The 21,468-nt window shown below is 48.5% G+C and overlaps 1 protein-coding gene across 1 annotated transcript; it reads right to left on the minus strand.

Annotated features, from left to right (window-relative positions):
• Window positions 1-16,180: 16,180 nt before the first annotated feature.
• SMIM17 (small integral membrane protein 17) lies at window positions 16,181-21,036 on the minus strand. Its single transcript, XM_075537696.1, has 3 exons — window positions 20,868-21,036; window positions 18,055-18,131; window positions 16,181-16,291 (listed from the first exon to the last, which is right to left on the minus strand). Exons 1-3 carry the CDS (start codon window positions 21,034-21,036, stop codon window positions 16,181-16,183), a joined length of 357 nt encoding a protein of 118 aa, XP_075393811.1.
• Between the last annotated feature and the right edge of the window lie 432 nt (window positions 21,037-21,468).

Raw genomic sequence — 21,468 nt, forward strand, 5'->3', positions numbered from 1 at the left:
GACGACGGCTTTACTGGGTCAGTCGCTTTGCCTTCGGGGTTGGCTGATTGTGTCCTACTGAGTGTACGTGCCAGTCTGCTTCCATACGGGTTACACAGAGTCTTGGAGGAGACCCGATGAGTAGCTCTGTTCTGTTCTACCGTAACTCGGAACCGGCTGTGCGGCAGCAAGTTTGGTTTCTTGTTTTGATGCTTTTGTTTTGCTTTGCTTTTAAGATGCATGGGTTAAGCACTTGGATGCTAACTTAAAGTCTGGTGGTTCAAACCCACCAGCCTCTCTCCAGGAGAAAGATTTGGTAGCTTGCTCTCATAAAGTCTACCTGGCCTTAGAAAACCCCATGGGGACCGTTTTGCTCTGTCCTAGAGGGTCACTATGAGTCAGAACAGACTCGGGGGTGCACAGTGACACCAGTCGTTGTTCGAAGCACTTGACCATGAGCCTGTTATTTCAGCCTCACGTCCACCTTAGAAACAAAACAAAATGACCCACTGTAAGCAAGTTGGCGTTGGCTCACAGCCACCCTGGGAGACAAGGGAGAAGTGACTGGCCTCATGAGGCAGGTGAAACCACTGGACGAGCCCTGGTGGCACCGTGGGGGAAAGCACCACCCAAAAGATCACTGTTTCCAACCCACCAGGCACTTCCTGGGAGAAAAGTGTGGCTCTGTGCTTCCCTGAAGATTCCCAAGCCGTGCATACCCTTTGGAACCATTCTGCTCTCCCGACCCACTCCACGGCCGTAGGACCTTCCCAGTCTCCCAGCATCCTCTGTCTCTGTCTCAGCCTTCCCCGTTTTCTCTGCCTGCTTCTCTCTTCCCTTCCCTGGCTCACCTGTCTCTTTATCTCTTGTCATTCTCTCTATCTCCCAGCTCCTCATTCCCCTTTCTCCCCTTCTCTCCTCTCCTGCGGCCAGTACATTGTCAGGAAGAGCAGGGCTCCTGAAGTCTTAGTCAAGGTCAACACCTCCTCCCTCTCCCTATGTCCAAGCCAGGCTCCTCACAGAGAAGCTGAAGTCCTCTCACGGGTCTTTGGAGAGCTGGGTCACAAGGGATGGAATCGGCGACTTGCAGACTCCACCGTGAACAGGTCTCAGGCCAGAGCTGTTGTCATCACCTTTGGGTCCCACAAGTCCCCCTAATTGGCCACCGCTAATGAGACTTTGGTGAGGAGACCTTGGCCCAGGAACAAAGATTCTCTTGGGCTTCCTGGAACTCCCTCTTGTCCTGCCTGTACTGAGGACTGAAGGCTGGCTGGGAGGGAAGCCAAGCCAAGCCAACTTCTGTCTTTTCAAATCAATCCTATCTCTCTCCCCTTTCCTGTTTCTTCTTCTTCTCAAACAGTTGTGAAAAATCTCTCCATCGATTTCTCCGCAGTTCCCTTCTTCCCCTCCCTCCTCCTCTCGGCGTCTCTTCCCTTTTCGTCTCTGCTCTCTCCCCCCAGTGACCCACGGCCATCCACAGGAGCCCCAGAAGGCAGGGCTGACCGGAAGCTTCTGTAAAGATTCTCCGCAGAAAACCACTGCCCTGGAGTCTATTCCAGCTCGGGGCGAAGCTCCTCCGGGACAGAGTAGATCTGCCTCGCAGGGTCTCCTTGGCTGTGACCTTGACAGGCGCACTCTGGGATGACCTCTGCAGTGTTCAGTCCCACCCAATGGTGCTACGGGAGGAAGACGTGGTGACCCGCTTCCAGGAAGATGAGGATCAGGGCAAGATAGATCCCAGGGGCAGTGGCCACGTTGGCCAGGGGCGGTTGGGGAGTGGGGTGACCAACCAGCCCCGCTTCCTCTCTCTCTGAGTCTGCACTCCTCTTCCATCCTGACACCCCCTCCTCAAGCCGGGAAAGCTGCCCAGCCACAGCAACACCCCCCACCCCCCCACCCCAGTGTCACCATAGCAACTGCCCCTGACAACTCTTTGTGCATCTTCAATGATATTATTCTGGGGGACAGGGGTGTAGGAAAACCCTACTTGTTTCATCAATTTACGGGGAAAAAATAATCTATCTAGGGCTGACTGGTCTCACATGATTGAATGTGGTCCAAGAACAATGGAAGTCAGTGGCAGATTCGGGACAGAGTCGGACAAGAGCAAGTTTCGGGTGGTCCCACGAAGCTACTACAGAGCTGCTGCTGCAGGAGCCTTAATGGGGGTGGTATGACTACAAGAAGGACAGTCCCTCTCAAAGGGGCCACACGGAAGGGAGGGTAAACCCAGGGTGCAGTACAGCACTGACGAAACCGCTCCCCCCATTCTTTCCTGTCTCCTCCAGCGCTGCACAGGGTTCTCCAGAGACCAACCAGATGGCTCGTAATTGTATACCAATATGTTTACAAAGATAGATACAATACGAGAAATGAACCGTTAAATCATACAGATAGACGATACAAGAAATTAACAAATTATACAGCAGTGAGACACTAGCAGTCCTGTAAGGCTTGAGAGCTGCCAGGTGCCAGTCCCCTTCTGTAGAGAGAGCTGGGCTATATATCCAGGCAGCAAACAGCAAGGCAGGTCCCCAACTGTCATCAACTGTCAGTCCCCAGCTCCAGAGATGAACATTCCAATCGTGTGGGCTTAAAGGGACCTCAACTTACAGCGACAGTCCACAGGCTCGGCATCCCACAGGCAGTGTACCCCTTTAAACTGAGGCACAGAACAACCAAGGTGAGGCTCACCAAGCCATTTATCCCTCTGCCCTTCAGTTAATCCTACTTGTGTTTATCGGCTAGGCTGGCACAATAAACTATCGCACCTCCCCTTACGACTACAGTTTTTATTTGTTAGATCATGAATCACGTTAGTTTTTATTTGTTTGATCATGAATCACGTTAGCCTTGTTCATCTGGCTCACTAAGATCATTCCATACATGAGATAACCCTTCAGAAACAGGAATAGAAGCAATGGTTCCCTGAGGGTATGGGAAGAGAGGGGGAGGGGAATGGGGAACTGACAGCATTGATGACTGTATAACCCAGCGGTTCTCAACCTGTGGGTCGCGACCCCTTTGGGGGTCGAACAACTCTTTCACAGGGGTCGCCTAAGACCATCAGAAAACACATAGTTCCCATGGTCTTAGGAACCCAGACACCGCTGTCCTCCCAAATGCAGATACGCCCACATACAAGTACCTGGCATGAAGACTGTTGCCCATCCTACACCATGCTTCAAGACAAAGTTTCATTGATATGTCATTAGAAATAAATATTTCACAATCTACGATGGCATAATGTTTTTGTGATTCATCACTATGCTTTCATTCTGTTTACTTTGTAACAGTGAAAATACATCCTGCATATCAGACTTTTACATGATGATTCATCACAGCAGCAAAATGACAGTGATGAAGTAGCAAGGAGCCCATTCTTGCAGCCAGTGTGTCCGTCCATCTTCTTGAGGGCCTTGCTCTTTTCTGCTGGCCCCCTGCTTTCCCTGGCATGATGATCTATCCTGATCACATGCCCAATGTAGGTAAGACCAAGTTAGCCATCCTTGCCTCTAAGGAGCACTCTGGCCTCATTTTTCCAAGACAGATTTGTTTGTCCTGTTGGCAGTCCATGGTACTTCAACGTAGTGTGATTTGGGTTTTTTCGTGGTCCACAGAAAGCTCATTTCTTCCCCAACCAACACCCTTAATGAGCAGGTACTGCTCAGGACCAGGGAGGAAAAGAGTCACTGTGAGCAATGTCATCATCAGGTGAGTGCCTTCAGGTGCCCGATAGACGACTGCTACTATTTGGTGCCAGCAAGTCAGCTCCAACTCACAGGGACTCTGTGGAGGAAACACTGCCCAGTCTTTCAATACCCTCCCTACCATTTCTTACATTTTATTATTATCTTTTTATCATTCAGCAGATAGTATTTAATTTAAAGTTTAATGGTTAAAGATAAAGTTTAAAGATTATTATCAGCCTCAGTAGGTACTTGCGAAGGGGTGGAGTCTAGCCTGTCAATCAGGTCATAGCCAATGGTGTCTCTGTGTGGGCATGGCTTTCTTTTCCTTTTTTATAAATCATTTTATTGGGGGCTCTTACAGCTCTTATCACAATCCATCCATCCATCCATCCATCCATTGTGTCAAGCACATTTGTGCATAGGTTGCCACCATCCTTTTCAAAATATTGTCTTTCTCCTTGAACCCTTTGATATCAGCTCACCCCCGCACCCCCACTATCATTTCTATGTTTGAGCCTGTCACTGCAGAAGGGTACTGAAAGTACCACGGACTGCCAACGGGACAAACCAATCAGCCAGGGTGCTCCTTAGGGGCAAGAATGGCAAGACTTGGTCTCACGTACTTTGGACACGTTGTCAGGAGAGATCAGTCCCTGGAGAAGGACATTGTGTTTGGTAAAGCAGAGGGGCCAGAAAGAAGAGGCAGGCCCTCGAGGAGATGGACGGACACAGCGGCTGCCACCATGGGATCAAGTTCAGGCATGCTTGTGAGGACTGTGCTGGACCAGGCAGTACCCCGCTCTTTGGTGCACAGGCTGGACATGTGGTTGATGGACACAATTCAGTCCACGTTTTCCCATTCTCACACTGCCCTCAGCACAAGTTCCCTCGAAGGGAGAAAGGCAAAGCTTCATCTCGTGTACTTTGGACATGTTATCAGGGGAGCCCCGATAAGGACATCATGCTTGGTAAAAGCAAAGTGTTACCCAAGAAAGAGTAGGACCTCATTGTGTGCTTCTCAACCTGTGGGTCTCCACCCCTTTGGGGGTCGAACACCCCTTTCACAGGGGTCGCCTGATTCATAACTAACAAAATGACAGTGATGAAGTAGCATCGGAAATAATTTCATGGTTAGGGGGAGTCACCACAATATGAGGAACTGTATTAAAGGGTCGCGGCATGCCCCTCTTCACCATCCCCTCATTCTTAATCATTTTTTGTCTCTGTCTTATTTAAGGGAATGGCGTGGAACCAGCAATGGTGGCTGCCTCTTGAATGTCACACGTCTGCCATCTAGTGGCTCTCGGTAGATTTCACTCACACTCACTGCCTTTGAGTCGGTTCTGACCCAAAGGGACCCTACAGGACAGGGTAGAACTGCCCCCTGTGGGTTTCTGAGACAGTCACTCCTGACGGGAGTGGAAAGCCTCATCTTTCTCCCACAGGGGAGCTGGTGGTTTCAAAGTGCTGACCTTGTGGTTAGCAGCCCAATGGGAACCCCTGCAGCCACCTAGCCCTGACTCAGTGGATAGGTAAGGGTACACATACCAAATCGCGTGTGCCCGAGTCCCTTCTGATAACAGCAACACTGCGTGACTGACTACAACTGCCCAATGGGGGCGGGGGGGGAGGTTCCTACCCTGTAATCTCCCGTCAAGAGTGACAGTCTCAGACACCCACACGTTGTGGGCATGTCTACCCTGTCCGATCGGGTCACCGTGAGTCGGCAGCAAGTTTGGTTTGGTTTTATGTTGCTTTTGCCCATTGTCCAGACGAGTTCAAACTGCCAGCCTTTCCATGTATGGGCAAATGCCCGATTTTTCACCGCCAAAACCCCTCCCTCGGGTAAAAGGAAGATGACACATACGAGTTATAAACCCACAGCAGGAAGGGGGAAATGCCAATCTATGGCTACTTACAATTAGTCTACTTGCTTTCCTTTATTGCTTGAAGTAAGATTTACTTGTAGTTTCCTTCCTTATGTTGCTGGCAGAAGCCCTGGTGGTACAGGGGTTAAGCAATGGACTGCAATTCCCATGGTCAGCAGTTTGAAACCACCAGCAGCTCTGTGGGAGAACAAAAGCTGTAAAGACACAGTTTTGTGGTATAAAATATGAAACTAAAAATAATTCATAAATTATCCAGGATTCACAAGGGTAGAAGGGTAGTGGGGAGAGGAAAGAAGAGGAGCTGATACCAAGGGCTCAAGTAGAAAGAAAAGACTTTGGAAATGATGATGGCAAGTTACGTACAAATGTGCTCCATACAATTGATGTGTGGATTGTTATAAGAGCTGTAAAGTCCACAATAAAATGATTTATCAAAATAAAAATTTCTTTTAACAGTTACAGTCTCAGAAGCCCAGAGGGGGTTGCTATGAGCTGGCATTGACTCGAATGCTGTACGGTTGGTTTGGTTTGGTTTGGTTGTACATTGCTGTTGGCTGCTGTCCAGTCAACTCCCACTCACTGTGACCTGATAGACACCAGGGCCCGGCCCTGTACTGCCATCTTGGCTACCGGTAGCCTACCGGTAGCCATTGTTGAGCTCTTTTGTCAATGAGAAGGTCCTGGAGAATTTCCTCATTTTCACAGACCTTCTGCTTGACCACAGAGCCCTTGGGGGCACAGTGGTTGCTCCCTGGGCTGCTCACCTGTGAGGTCAACAGTTCAAAACCACCATCTGCTCTGAGGGAGAAAGATGAGGTTTTCTACTCCCATAAAGGGTTGCAGTGTCAGAAACCCACAGTGGGCAAGTCCTATAGGGCTGTTATGAGTTAGAATCAACTCAATGGCAGTGAGTTTGCTTGTTTGGAGTTTTGTTTTAAATAGGCACAGTGGTTATATAATCTGGTGTCAAAAGATTGGCAGGCTAGACTCCACCCCTTCACTCTTAATCCTCTCACATTGACACCAGATTATGTAACCACTGCCTCTGTGTGGGCATTACTTTCTCCTCAGAATTCTGGGAAATCTGTTTTTTTTCCTCCTTGGAGGCGGAAGACTCTTCTTTCTGCTCACACCCTGGGAGACACTGCAGCTGACAAGACACATGGAACTATGTTAATTCCCTGAGCTGGAGAAGCCACATGGACCTACCCTGATGCAACCAGACCTCTGAAGCTGGAGAAACCACGTGAGGATCCCTGCCAACACTGAGATGTTTACAACACCACTGGATCCAAAGACTTTCTACCCACTGGCCTGTGATCATCCTGCATTTGATGTCATTGCACGTGTTTTGTGAATCTGAAGTGGACTTTATAGATTGGTATCGGGCTAATATCAGACACATGGGCTTGGACTGGACTGGGTCGGGATGCTTTCTTAATGTACAATTACCCTTCATATAAAACTCTCTTATACACATATGAGTTTCTATGGATTTGTTTCTCTAGTCTAGCAGGACTAACACAATATGCTTCCTAATTTACCAACCATATTTCTTTCTTGCAACAAAACACCAACTAAAAAAGACCAAACCCACTGCCAACAAATTGATTCTCATGAACACTCAGGAGGCCTGGTGGCTGAGTGGATTCCATGTTGGACTGTGGTGAACCACTATATCAGAGGTTCAAACCCACCAGCCGCTCCTTGGGAGAAAGATTTACAGCCTCGGAAGTCAGGGGGCCAGTTCTACCCTGTCCCATAGGGCTGTTATGGGTTGGAATGGCAGTGAGGGTTTTGTTTTGATTTGTATTGTTTAGCTTTTATTTCATAACTGTGTGGATAAGGAGTGAGAGCACTAAGATTAACCGACTGTGAGAGCACCCTGGGGACAGACAGACGGGTGATGGTGCTGTGCGTTAAGATGAAACATCAAACACAGATCAACTGTCAAGAGCTGTCCACAGTCGGCAGTGGGGATCTTCTTGCTCGTCTTGCCTTTTCTGGACCCCAAACACTCCACGGCTTCCACAGGGTTCTTGCCTACCTTCACCTCACCACAGACCACAGCCGCTAACCCAGAGGTGGGCGGTTCCAACCCACCAGCAGCTAGAGGCGCAGCTAGAGTGGTGGGGGAAGAGGTCTGTTTCTGCCAAGATGCCCCCCCCACCCCATGATTGAGTCCCACACATAGAACTGCCCCGTGGGGTTGCTAAGGTTTTACAGCCGCATCTTTCTTCCCCTGAGCGGCTGATGGATCCGAACCAGTAACCTCTCCGTTAGTAGCCTGGTGCTTAACCCAGTGCGACACCCGGGGAATCCCGACCCTCTCCAGCCCAGGGCAGGAGACAGATTGTGCTTCCTTCCTTGCGCACAGCTCAGGTGTGGGGCGGTGAGGCCAGGTCGGGGCGCAGCCGGGGATGCTGGGCGAGGAGGCACTCCATTTGAAGGGGTCTCCCCGAAGGCCAGTCTGGGAGACCTTGGGAACCTGCGGGTCTGTTCCAGCTCCACCGGGAATTCCTGGAATCTGCTGGGAGCCAGAGGGCCTGGGGTGGGGGTGGAGGGCATGTGACAGCATCCCCCGGAGGTGACAAGTGCCAATGATGCTCAGGAACCAGCTCCTGCAGCGGAAGGGTGGCCCCAAAGCACCCCCACCTCAGGGGAGGACGGCCTGTGGGGAAACCTTTGGCCTCGGTCCTGTCCAGCGGGTTCATCATGGGGACAAGCCCCCCAACCCACCCCAACCCCCTGGACTGCAGCTGCACCTGTGGCCAGAGCGCACCCGATGCTGCACAGGGGCCCCTGGGGACCAGCAGCAGGCCAACCGTGCACAGCCCCTGCATTCTGACACGAGCTCGCTCACCGGGGAGAGTAAGTGTAAGTCCGTTTTGATTGTCCATCTCCTCCATGTCCCGGTCTGAGAGGTCAGGAATCCGGAGATTCATAAAATCTGTAGTCCATTCTTTCTTAACGCAAAACAAACACAAAAAAAACTTTAAATTTTTTTATTCTGACAAAGTAGTAATAATATATAAATTATCAAGGTTCATGAGGGAGGGGACAGCGGGGAGGGAAGGGGGGGAATCAGGATCTGATACCAAGGGCTCAAGTAAAAAGCAAATGTTTTGAGAAGGATGATGGCAACAAATGTACAAATACGCTCCACACAATTGATGGATGGATGGATTGTGATAAGAGTTGTATGAGCCCCCAATAAAATGATTGTAAAAGATTTTATTCATTCTTGATTATTTTCTCCCTTCTCTTTGTCGTACGAAGAAAAATCTCCTCCGGGCGGTTGCACACAGCCCATCGTGAGCAAGCAGTGGCGTTTTCCCTGCAGGCCCCCTCTGTATGTGTGGTTCTGTTTTTGCTTTCTTTTTCCCCCACCAAGCTTCTCTCCTTCCCCCCCTCTCTCCCTGGCCTTGGCTCATCATCGTCTTCAAACTCTTTTCCTTTGGTATGAAAACCTTTGCTTGTTTGCCCCCCACCCCCCATATCATAATGATGTTTCTCCTGATGAGACGGACTCACGTAGAGAGCACAATATCCTCCAGTGGTGTCCGTGCCTTGAAAGGTTTGATAGACTCCTTATTGTTTTGTTCATAAATCATTTGATTAGGGGTTCTGACAGCAGCTTTTAACAATCCATCCATCAATTGGTCTCCTCGCTGTTTTTTAAGGATGCAAATAGTCCATTGTGCTGCATGCAGGTGAACAGACTTCTCAGGGACGTTCACCTCCCGATTCCCAGCACGGAACCGCTGGCCACAAGCCTGTGGACTGGGATGTGTCTCTGATGGGACACCACGGCTCTGAGCAACTACGTGTAACGTGTTTGCTCCGCCCTGAGGTTTGTTTCGCAAAGTATTCCGTCAGGAAGGGACTGAGCAGGCGCAGCTGTGTGGCTGCCTCTCCAGGGTCTTCAAATTAACAAGCAGATGCTGTGTTTTCCCCCGTTAACATCCGTCGAGGAAGCCAGGTGGCAGGTTTCAGTACGTGAGAATGGAGTTTCATTTGGGGGTCAAAATAAGGAAACTGAAGTTTTCCCTCACCTGGGTCACAGAGACTGTTCGGCTGTATCTTAACCTGATCCATTCAGATCCCATTGTCCTAGGCTTCCCAGACGAGCACTATTCTGGTGGGATACGCATTCAGCTGCCATCCACAAGGTCTGAAGTTCAAACCCACCAGGGAGAAAGATGAGGCATTCTATTCCCATAAAGATTTACAGGCTCAGAAACACACAAGGGCAGCTCTACCGTCTCTGTTGGGCCACTACGAGTCAGGAGCCATTCAGGAGCAGTGGGTTTGGTTTGTTTTATTGGGGAGGGGGTGGTGGCAGTTACATAATCTCCTATATTGAGCAAAGGGGTGGAGTCTAGCCTGTCAACCAGGTCATAGCCAATAATGCCTCTGTGTGGGCATGGCCTTCTCCCGAGGATTCTGGGAACTCCTTTCTACCTCCCTGGAGGCAGGACACATACTCTCTCTGCTACACATTCCTGTTGACAAGCCACATGGAGACACTTGGTGGCAGGCAAAGCCCTGGAACTGGAGGAGCCACTTGGAGACCCCTGCCAGTGCTGAGATGGTTCCACTGGCACTGGGTCCACAAGACTTTCCACCCACTGGACTGGATCTTCCTGTATTCGGCATGATTGCGTGGCTGTGTGAATCTAAAGAGGACATGTGGACTAAGATCAGACTGATGGACTTGATCTGGACTGGGCTGGGATGTTTTCTCAATATACAGGTGCTCTGTGATATAAAGCTCTCTCTTACATATATAAGTGTCGATGAATTTGTTTCTCTTGTCAACCCAGCCTAATACAGGCAGACAAGTAAACCATTGTTTTAGACCTAATTTGAGTAAATATCTTTTTGTTGGTGTTAATTTTTAAAATTTTAATAAATCATTTCATTGGGAGCTCTTACAGCTCTTATTACAATCTACACATCCATTGTGTCAAGTGCATTTGTACATTTGTTGCCATCATCATTTCTAAAACATTTTCTTTCTACTTGAGCCCTTGGTATCAGCTCCTCTTTTTTCCCCTCCCTTCCACACCCTCCCTCCATCATGAACCTTTGATAATTTATAAATTATTTTTATTTTCATATTTTATACTGGCCAGTGTCTCCCTTCACCATTTCTGCTGTTCAACCGATTTCAGAACTTTTAAATAGATGATATGTCAACTGTTTCACAAAATTGATGAGGCTTATGTATATTAAAAGGTAGTTTAGACTCATTAAATATATTTTGCCCATTTTAATCTCAATGTTTGTGTATTATTAAAAATCATTCTATTGGGGGCTTTTACAGCTCTTTTTTTAAAAAATGCTTTTTGGGGGGACTCTTACATCTCTTATCACAATCCATACATTCCTCCAATGTGTCAAGTACATTTGCACATTTGCCACCATCATCGTTTTCAAAGCCTTCTCTTCCCACTTGAGCCCCTGATGTGAGTAAATATCGTAAACAGGCAACTTCCATCAACAATTTCCTCGCCCAAGTCAGAAACCCCTCTTTGTTTTACAAGAAATTAAACCTCGACAAAAAGACTGGCTTGTCCTTTCAGCAAAATCAAGAGTTGCAAAGTCAGACTGCGGTTTGATTCAAAGGGGATATTGAATCAGTCTCCACGTCTCACCACGTCACCTACAGTCAATACTTCAATTTAAAATTCAGATGCACAGTAGGAGAGATGGAGGGCTTGGAGAGTTAGTCTGCCCTGACTCTGGAATGAGGCCCTGAGAAAAAGACTGACGTTTTAAAATCCAACATTTTCAGACAGTTAGGAATGTAGAGACTGTGGATAACAGACAGATGACTTGGAAAAGCAAAGTTAAAAAGCACCAGCCAGCCAGCCAGCCTGGGTCACCCCTGCAGCCTCATCAGGAAGCATGCTCAAGTCGCCCCCTGGTGGCAGTGTGCAGCCACCACCCACCCCCAAAGCCCGGGGTGCAAAAGCAGGACTTCACCAGACCAGCTCTTGTCCCCAGCCTCAGGACCAGTACAGGCCACGTGGTCCGAAGAGCACCCCGGTGAATTTCTCATCATTTTGGATTTGTCATGGTTGCCAGATGATGTGACACTTTTTTTCCCTGGGCACATCTCCCAGAAAAGTATACGTAGCTATGTATTTCCTTGGGTCTTCCTCAACATACACAGGGGTCCCCACAGTGAATTTACGAATAATGGGAAGATGGCACAGGACCGGGCAACCTCTTGTTTAGTGGCACACTGGGTGGAGGGGGTTCTCCGGGAGTCGGAGATAACTCACAACCAAATCGCTGAATGCACCACGCTCCTGCCAGATGGTGTCCAGAGACCACAGCTGACTGTTCTGAAAGGGGCCACAGCAGGAAATCCTGGAGAAAAAAAAATGTGGAGAAAAACTCAAAATCATTTTAAAAAGATGAGCTCTACTGGCCTGTTAGAGACAGGTAGAACCCTGGGGGCTGTCGCCCTTGGACACCCTTCAATCCTGGAACCAAACTGACCTGGTGGCTCAACTCTTAGGCAAGCGATGAACAGGAGCGCCAGGAAGGTACTCACCCTGAGAACAATCGGGCACAGGAGAGCAAAGGGGGGCATTTGCGCCAGGATAGAGCTTGGACTACAGGAAGGAATAGGAGAGGAGGTCGGATGGGAAAACGGGAAGCATGGGGAGGTGGGGATTGCAAACAATATCACAGGATGGAACCCGTATGAATGTTTCGGTGGAAAACCAATTTTCTCTGTAAATGTTCCATCCAGATCACAGTTTTAAAAAACAAAAACAGGTGGATCCGATATGTCCAATTGGAGGAAGGGACAAGTCACTTTACGTCCTGAGGGAGAGGTAAGAAGAGAAGGATCCTATAAGCTGACTGGGATCGGGGGAGGATTCCCAGGAGGCACGCCCCCAGTCCCTCTTCCCCAAGCCCAGCCTTCAGTACCATCCCTCCCCCCACCCCAAGCACCACTGAGGAAGAGAGCCGATTCTTACCATGTCTCTGGTGAGCTGGCATTTCCTGGTGACTTCCCCGGGTGCATGTTCACTGGATCAGGGATGGAATCCAGCATCTCTCTCTCGGGAATGGGGTTTCCCTCGCCCTCTCTTAAGTCTTCTCTGCCTACTTTCTCCCCATTCAGGATCCTGGGAGTTCCGGCGTGGGGGTTTCATCCTCCTTTTTTTAAAAAACCCTTTATTTCTGACTGTTAGGACTGTAGAGATAACATTCCGGGGATAACAGATGGAGGGCTTGGAAAAGCACAGTGAAATGCACCAGCCAGCCAACCAGCCTGGGTAACTCCCTGCAGCCCCACCAGGAAGCATGCTCAAGTCCGCCCTAGTGGCAGTGTACAGCCACCACCCACCCTCAACACCAGGGATGCCAAAACGGGCTTCACCAGACCAGGACCAGCGCATGTCCGCAGCCTCAGGACCAGTACAGGCCACGTGGTCCGAGGAGCAGCCCGGTTATTGTCTCGTCGTGTTAGATGTGCCAGATTTGCCAGGTGACCTATCCTCGTGTTTCATGGCCACATTCCCCCAGGTAGTACATCTAGCTATTTCCTTGGGTCTTCCTTAATTCCTTCCTTCCGTGATTCTATCCATGTCAAGCACCGTGTGGTGGGAAACACAGACCCAGGGATGTCTAGCCTCCTGAAACAACACTGCAGGCAGGACGCAAGCCGGCTGCTTGTGACGGTGTGGACGGGCGGCCCCTGGTGTTCGCAGAGTAGAACTGCTCCGTGGCGTTTTCCTGACAGGCCTTTTTCCCACCGTGGTTGGGTTCAAACCTCCAACCTTGACGTTAGTACCGCCCCCCCCCCCCCCACACACACCACCACCACTTTCTTCACGTTAATTCCAACTCCTAGCCGCCCTAAAGGGCAGAGCAGAACGGCTCCCTGGGGCTTCAGAAACTGTGAGCTGGGACGGGTGCACTCAGTCTCCTCTTCCATGGGACTGGCTGGTTTGAACTGCCGACCTTGAGGTTCAAATTTCAACGCTTCTTGAGCGGAACCTTACAGGTAGATATAGAAACAGACAAATAAACAAAACACACCGTCATCAGCTCCATTCGGACTCATAGCAACACTGCGTGGGGTTTCCAAAGCTGTAAAGCTGTAGCAGGGCAGAATCGCCTCATCCGTAAGCCAAGCTGCTGCTGGTGGATTTGAACCCCCGCCCCTTCCTGGTTAGCAGTCTCGTGCTTACCCAACAGCGAGACCACCCAAAACCTCAAACTCAACTCTGCCGAGCCGATGCCGGCTCACAGCAACCGGATGGCACAGGGTGGAAGAACAGTCCTTGTGAGTTTCTGAGGCTGCAACTGCTTACGGGAGTAGAGGGCCCTGTCGTTCTGCCGCTGAGTGGCTGGTGGTTTTGAACTGCTGACCTTACGGATCGAAGCCCAACAAGTAACCACGACGCCAGCCACCAGGATTCCGCAAGAGCGCCACCAGGGCTCCTTAGACAGCTAGATAGCTCTAGACATAGAGAGGCGCATATACTTAAAGAGGAATCGAAGGCAGGATGGTATTATCAACCCATATTAGACAACATAAAATGTAAGGCAAATAATTAATTCGGTTAAAATAATCATTTTATATTTGACAAATGATTCAGAATCCGGTGTTAACTAATGTTTATTTGAGTGCCTACTGTATGCCTGGCACTGCGCCTAGTGTTTACATGTATTTAATTGGCAAAGACATAGCAATACTGCACTACATGTCTCACACTGCACGGCTGCTGAGCACATAAAGCAAAGGTTATAAAAATATACTGATAACTACAAGCATAGCAACAGATTTTCACATAGCCCTATTGTTGTTGTTGTTTACAGAGAGCATAGGTCAAAATTAAATAATGCTTGGATCTAAATAATAAAATTGTTAATACATTGCTAATGAACAGACACTTAGAGTTCTGACAGTTACAGACAGAATACATATCCATTTTAAATGTTTGTGAAACATTTACCAAAATATATGTGTGTGTTCCACACCACAATAAAAGCTTTAAAAGGAATTTTGAAAGCAAACAAAGTATAGGCCAAATTCTCTGTTTACAGTGCAGTAAAACAAGGAAGATAAACTATTTTAAAAACAAAACATGAACCCAATCACTAGGTTTTAAGCATGTTTCTAACATGCTGCCATAGGATTCTTGGATAACAACATAAAGAATAAAGGCAATGATCAAATTCTAAGATGTGACCAAAGCTGTAGCCAGAAGTACATTTGTTTCATTAAGCATATTATCATACCAAATATTATTTTTAAAAAGGCGATATAATTAAATCCAGAATTCAACTTAAAAACTGAGACACGGGATGAAAACAACCACAAACAAGCCTGGTACAAATGAAAGGAAACCAAAAAATTGCAAATGAGATAAATAATGGATATAAGTCAACTTCAGTGTTGTCTCTTTGGGAAAAAGTAGTTTATCTATCTAAACCTTTGGAAAATCTAATAACGTGTAACCCACAAACAGTAGTTAAAAGGAGAACAGGGATAGGCCAGGTAGAGATAATTTTGTTGAACGATAAAATAAGAGATGCCAACTTGCAAGCTAATCGTCTGAAATGCTCCGTGGAGTTAACAAAGAATTCTACGGAGCAAAGGAAAATTGCAGATGACTTAAAAAAAATCAATTCAAGAAGTAGAAAGTCTTAATGGAATGATAATATTGAAAGAAAGTGAGAAAGCTGCCCAAGAATTAGCTGAAACTTTCCCTCCGTGGCTGCAGGACCTAATTGCTTTACTAGTGAAGTCTTGTACATTATCAAGAAATTAATACCTGTCATTCGACAGAAACAATTCAAAGGTAAAAGGGAGTGAACGCCACTCACGTCCGCCACTGACACAAACTTATCCCGGACACCAGAACCTGACAAAGATAGCACCAATCTCACATGTGAACATAGAGACCAGATCTATGTATGAAGACAGAGGGAAGACTCCACAAACGATCAAAGAACAGACCTCAGCACATGGAAAGATGGTGTGCTGGTGAAAAGATGATTCTACGTTAGGAAATCTACCACCAAACTTCGCCCATCCTGCGTGGCACATTTTTCTCATCTTCGCTAGTCAGGATGCATCTTCCAGTTTGCTACGTCCCACAGCTCTCACTTCCCTTTCTCAGAAAACAAAGCCCACCACCACTGAGGCGATGCGGTCTCATCGCAAACCAATAGTACAGGGGGTTTCCAAGAAAGTGGATCTGTGTGGGAACAGACAGCCTCATCTTTCTTCCTGAGAGCAGCTGATGGGGTTGAACCACCTACTTGTGGCTAGCAGCCCAATAACGCTTGCCCTACTACATGCATCCTCTGGGCTGGTTTCTTTCCCCCACAGTATTAAAAAAAATGATCATAATCTCATTCTGAGCCCATAAGGTCTTAAGTCAGATGAAATATAGTCCTGTTCAACCTCGCAGCAACAGATTGAATGCCAAGACCAACCCGACAAAAACAAACAAATCATCTGACGGATGTTTGAAAGGCATTTGATAAGATTCAATACTCATTCCTGACCGTTGTCACCAGGCTGCTTCCTTAACAGACACAGGGCAGCGTCTGTTTCCGAACAACAGCCCCCATTCACCATTAGATGTGGAACATCATAGGCATCCCTGTTAAAACCAGGAACAAAAACAGCACGCACACTACCAGGACTATGGTCGTCTGCTGCGGGGCCTTTGACCACTCCACAAAGCCCTGAAACAAAAAGAGAGAGACAGAGAAGGGGGAGGGGGGAAGTATAAGTATTGGGAAGAAAATGGTCCATTGTTAATTAGAGGAAAATGGAACTCTGTGGTTGGGAATTAGAAGGTGTATCTACGAAAAAACTAGCTGAATAGAAATCTCTATACCACAATGCAGTGGCTGGATATAAGATAAATACCCCTATACAAAAGTAAGTAACATCCCTATCGACTAAAATCAGATATTATATAGCAGAGTAAACCTGCCTCCTAGGGTTTCCAAGACTGCCATATTTCTGTCCCAAGACTCAGGTGATGGGATCCAACCACTGACATTCTGGTTGGCACTGAGGCTAATTTTTCCATCAAACTCATTGACTCACTGCCATCCGGTCAATTCTGACTCATAGCAGCCCTATAAGAGAGGGTAGAGTGGCCCTGTAGGTTCCTGAGACTCTAATTCTTTATGGGAACAGAAAGCCTCATCTTTCGCCCAAGAAGTAGTAGATCAGTGGCTTTCAACCTTTGAATGCCACGACCCTTTAATACAGTTCTTCATGTGGTGCCCACCCTATATGTGGGCGTCTCTGCATGTGGGCGGACCCGCCTGCAGGCAGTTAGAGGAGCAGTGTCTCGGTTCCTAAGACCATCGGAGATATGGTCCTAGGAGACCCCTGTGAAAGGGTCGCAGTCCATAGGTTGAGAGCCGCTACAGTAGATGGTTTTGAATCGCTGACCTTGAGATCAGCAACCCAGCATATAGCACCCCACCGGGGCTCCTTCCTATGAACTCACATAGGAAGTTTCAGAATCATGGTCCATCTATGAGCATTTCAACATATCGTGAATACATTTAAGGTCTCGCACATTTAAATACCATCCGTCCTCCAATGGCCTCCAAGCGTGCACAAGCATACACACACACACACACACACACACACACACACCGCACACACACATTTCTTGACCCCATCTCTCTCTTGGCCACTAACTGACAGACATGTCTTCTTGCTTCCCTGCTTGGATAGCGAACAGTCATCTTCAACTGTGCACATCCCAAACAGATATCCTACCATTCAGTTGATTCTATCTCGTGGAGACTCAAACAGCCCCCAAAGAATTCCCTAGTGGGGTTGGGGTTAAGTGTTGGGAGAAGATAGGCAAGTCTTTTCTCCACCAAGTTCAAATCACTAACCTTCCTATTAGCCACCGGTGTACATCACTGATGTGCCACTACAGTTACTAGATATTCTAATACCAGAAAGGAATTGATGTCAACTCACATGGGCATGGTAAGAGGGTTCCCAACACTGCCAGTCTTTACCATCGTTCTCCTACAGAGCAACTGGTAGGTTTGAACCTTGAGCCTAGCAGTCCAACACAGAGCCCACAGCAACACCAGGGCTCTTTGATATCCTAATATCACCCCCCCCCACCACCACCACACAAACACACACACATTAAAACCTCCTCCGCACTTCCCCCCACACCACTTCTCCACATCTTTTGTGGTTCCAACGGCAATGTCTTCAGCTCCTCTCTCTGGGCACCCACCTCCCAGGTTGGAATGGCACACACAGCACACGGACACACTCTCCTCCGCGCCCGGCTACCACAGGAAGGCACCTGTTCCCCGTGGGAACCCACGGGGGGCTCTCCTCCCTCCTCAGTCTGCTGTGGGGCAGGAACGTTCCACACATCTAGAGGCAACCCCGAGGAGTCCCTGAGTCGTCAGGTTGCAACAGCAGATGAATGAAGAGAGGAGCCCCGACTGACCTGTGAGTCTTCTGACTCATCGTCTTCATCCATTGAGCTCCAGTCCTGGGATAGGGCAGCCTCTTGAGAAGACAGGTCTGCGTGGAGACGGGTGTGGAAGGGGAAAGGACATGTGAGTAGCTAGGGCAGCAGCGGGTGGAGAGTGGGCACCTCTTGCTCTTTCTGCCTGGCATCCTACCTCTTTCTTGCTAACATCCTATCTTACCCCCATGCCACTCTGGCCCATATGGTTTGCATAAAGCTGAGAGAATTGATGAATAAATCGACCTGAATCCTGGTGCTGTTTCCTCTACGACCTGGACAGTTGACTTATTACGGGTCACCTGGTGTGCGGTGCCATCTGATCCCTTGTGAAATGGGCGGCACTACTGTCCTTTCTCTAGGGGACACAGACACGGGTACTTCCCAGACACAGCCAAGTAGCTCAAAAGGCTTGGTTTACTGAGATTGAAGGCTCTTCACCATAGACTTCTGGGGAAACAGCGCATTGGTACCACATGGTACACAAAGTTCATTGTCTATGCCCTTTTCTGGGTTCTTAAAAGCTAGTGATGGGCCTGCGAAGAGGACAACTACTGGTCTCGACTCATCAGGAGTAAAAGAGAATGAAGGAAAGCAAACACAAGAGGAAGAAGCTAGCCCAAGGACAAGTAGCCCACATGAGCCATGACCTCTTCTAACTTGACACCAGAAAAATGAGTGACTGACAATACCTACCTATCACGCTGTAATAGGAGGTTCCAGAGAGGATGGGAGACAAATGTCAACCAGAACTCAAAGTAATTCATGAATTCATAAATAAAGACATAAACGAACCTACTGGACTGAGTAGAGCAGTGGTTCTCAACCTTCCTAATGCCTTGACCCTTTCATACACTTCCTCATGTGGTGGTGACCCCCAACCATAAAATTATTTTCGTTGCTACTTCATCTATGTCATTTTGCTACTGTTAAGAATCGTCATATAAATATCTGGTAGGCAGGATGTGTTTTTATTGTTACAAATGGAACATCAAGAAAACATAGTGATGAAAGTATGAAATATGTAATTCTAATGACAAATCAATGACATTTTGTCTTGAAGCATGGTGTAGCATGGGTAACAGTCTTCACGCCGGTACTTGTATGTGGGCGTATCTGCATGTGGGTGGGCCACTGGAGACAGATAGAGGAGCGGTGTCTCAGTTCCTAAGCCATTGGAAATATGTGTTTTCCGATGGTCTTAGGCGACCCCTGTGAAAGGGTTGTTCGACCCCTCAAAGGGGTCGAGACTCACAGGTTGAGAACCGCTGCAGTAGAGGCTAAAGGAATCCCTGAGATGATGGTCCTAAGATGTCCTTTGAAATCTAAATGGAAAATGGTACCAGAGGTCACCTCACAGACAGACACTAGATGGGCTTATACCCCAAGCTGTACTGGCCCTGAGTCATGTGTCCCTTCAGCAGTGGACTATAGGAGGCCCAGCATTGGCCCAAAAGCAACGAGGCAAGGAAGTGACGGGGAAGCTGGGTGGGTGGGAAACAGAACAAAAGAGGATGGAAACCAGGAGAGTTCCAGCACACCGTGAACGTCATAGGCAAGGCCAGCGGACAATCTGTATAGAAGTGGTGACACAGGCACCCAATGCACTGCGCAAACGTTCACTGAATGGAAACACAACAGAGGACTAAAGAGACAAAAGAGAGGGCAGATTAGGAACACGTAACCGGAAAGACATGGATGCGAGCAAGCACAAGTGGGGCGTGAGATAAATGATGCCTGCGGATCTCCAGAGGGAGGAATGGGAGCACAAGAGCTTCGCCTAGAGCAGCGGTTCTCAACCTGTGGGTCGTGACCCTTTGGGGGGGGCGTCAAACGACCTTTTCACAAGGGTCACCTAAGACCATCAGAAAACACCTATTTCTGATGGGTTTTGGAATCGTGACATTGGCTTTTTATGCATACTGTCCCAAAATATAGCAATGTAGTTTACTGATGTTCTATTAAGCTACATCATGCTTTGAGACAAAATTTCATTTATTTGTCATTGGAAATATTTCACCATGTCTAATGACATATTGTTTTGGTGATTCTTCACTATACTTTCATGATGTTCAATTTGTACCGACGAAAATACATCCTGCATATCAGATATTTACACGACGATTCATAACAGTAGCAAAATGAAAGTGATGAAGTAGCAACGAAAATAATTTTATGCCTGGGGTCACCACCACACGAGGGTCACGGGTCTGAGGAAGGGTGAGAACCACTGGCCTAGAGTAAGCACCCTGAATGCAGAGTTCTAGCCTCCTAAACTGTGAGAAACTGCATGCCTTTCCTTACACCCCCCCCCCACTTGGGCCATTCCAGCTACTGCAACAGTAGATAAGACCCGGTTATTGTTCACAATGACCATGCAAGGCAGACTCCATCTGACCCCGAGAGGTCTCCCAGGCTGTCTTCTATGCAGGACCGAATTACCAGGACTTTTCTCCCCAGGACCTGCTGGGTGGGTCTGACCATCAATCGTTCACTGAGCAACCAAACCAGGGCTCTTGCGACTGCCGCCAATCGTTCACAAAAAGCCCACAGCTGTGAGTAGGTTCTGACTGGCAGCCCTGGAGGGCAGAGCAGGACTGCCCCCAAAGGGTTTAGAGGCTGACTGTGCTTAGGGCAGCAGGCTGCTGCATCTTCCTCCAGCGCCTTTCTCTGCACGAGTGGCCGCGGGTTCAAACTGCCACCACTCTGTTCCCTACGTATCTGTGGAGTGAATGAGTCAAGGAACGCATGCTAAATCCTCCCCCCAGCTCTGCGGGACCCCGTCCCCTCACCTCGCTCATCGCTGTCGAAGCTGCTGGCCCCCACATCCACGGCCTCCCAGTCCCTGGTGAAGGTGGGGTGGGCCTGCTTCTCCCAGGTGCGGCTCTCGCGAGGCAGCAGCGTGGTGGCGCGCTCTGGCTCCAGCAGTCCCCGCAGCTGCTCGGGCTTGAGGCTCTGCATGTCTCCGAGAGGCTGGGCTTCCAAGAGGGCTGCAGGAGGCAGACCAAAGCCTCTTGCTGACTCCCCCTCTTCCGGCTCCAGGGTCCCGACTGGTGCCCTGGACACAGGATGTGGAACCTGAGGGCTGACAGACACACAGACACATACTTTAGTCGTCCAACGAGCATTTGTCTGCCCCCCCCCCCCCCGTGGGACTTCTCATCTAGGGGAGAAAACGACAGCAGTGAACAAATACATTACAGGGTCTGTTGGGAATGTTGCTGGGGGCCTTCTGCCTCTAGCACATGAATGGTATTTTTTTTTGGGGGGGGTCTTTCTACTAATCTGATCTTATCCTTACCACCTTGGTGCGATTTGTTTTTCATGGTTTTCTGTTGGGTTTCCCAGCTGTGAGGCCCAGCAGGAGTGGATGCCTAATGATAACTGATACAG

The sequence above is a fragment of the Tenrec ecaudatus genome, chromosome 18, assembly GCF_050624435.1.
Source record: "Tenrec ecaudatus isolate mTenEca1 chromosome 18, mTenEca1.hap1, whole genome shotgun sequence".
In the NCBI taxonomy this organism is placed as follows: Eukaryota; Metazoa; Chordata; class Mammalia; order Afrosoricida; family Tenrecidae; genus Tenrec; species Tenrec ecaudatus.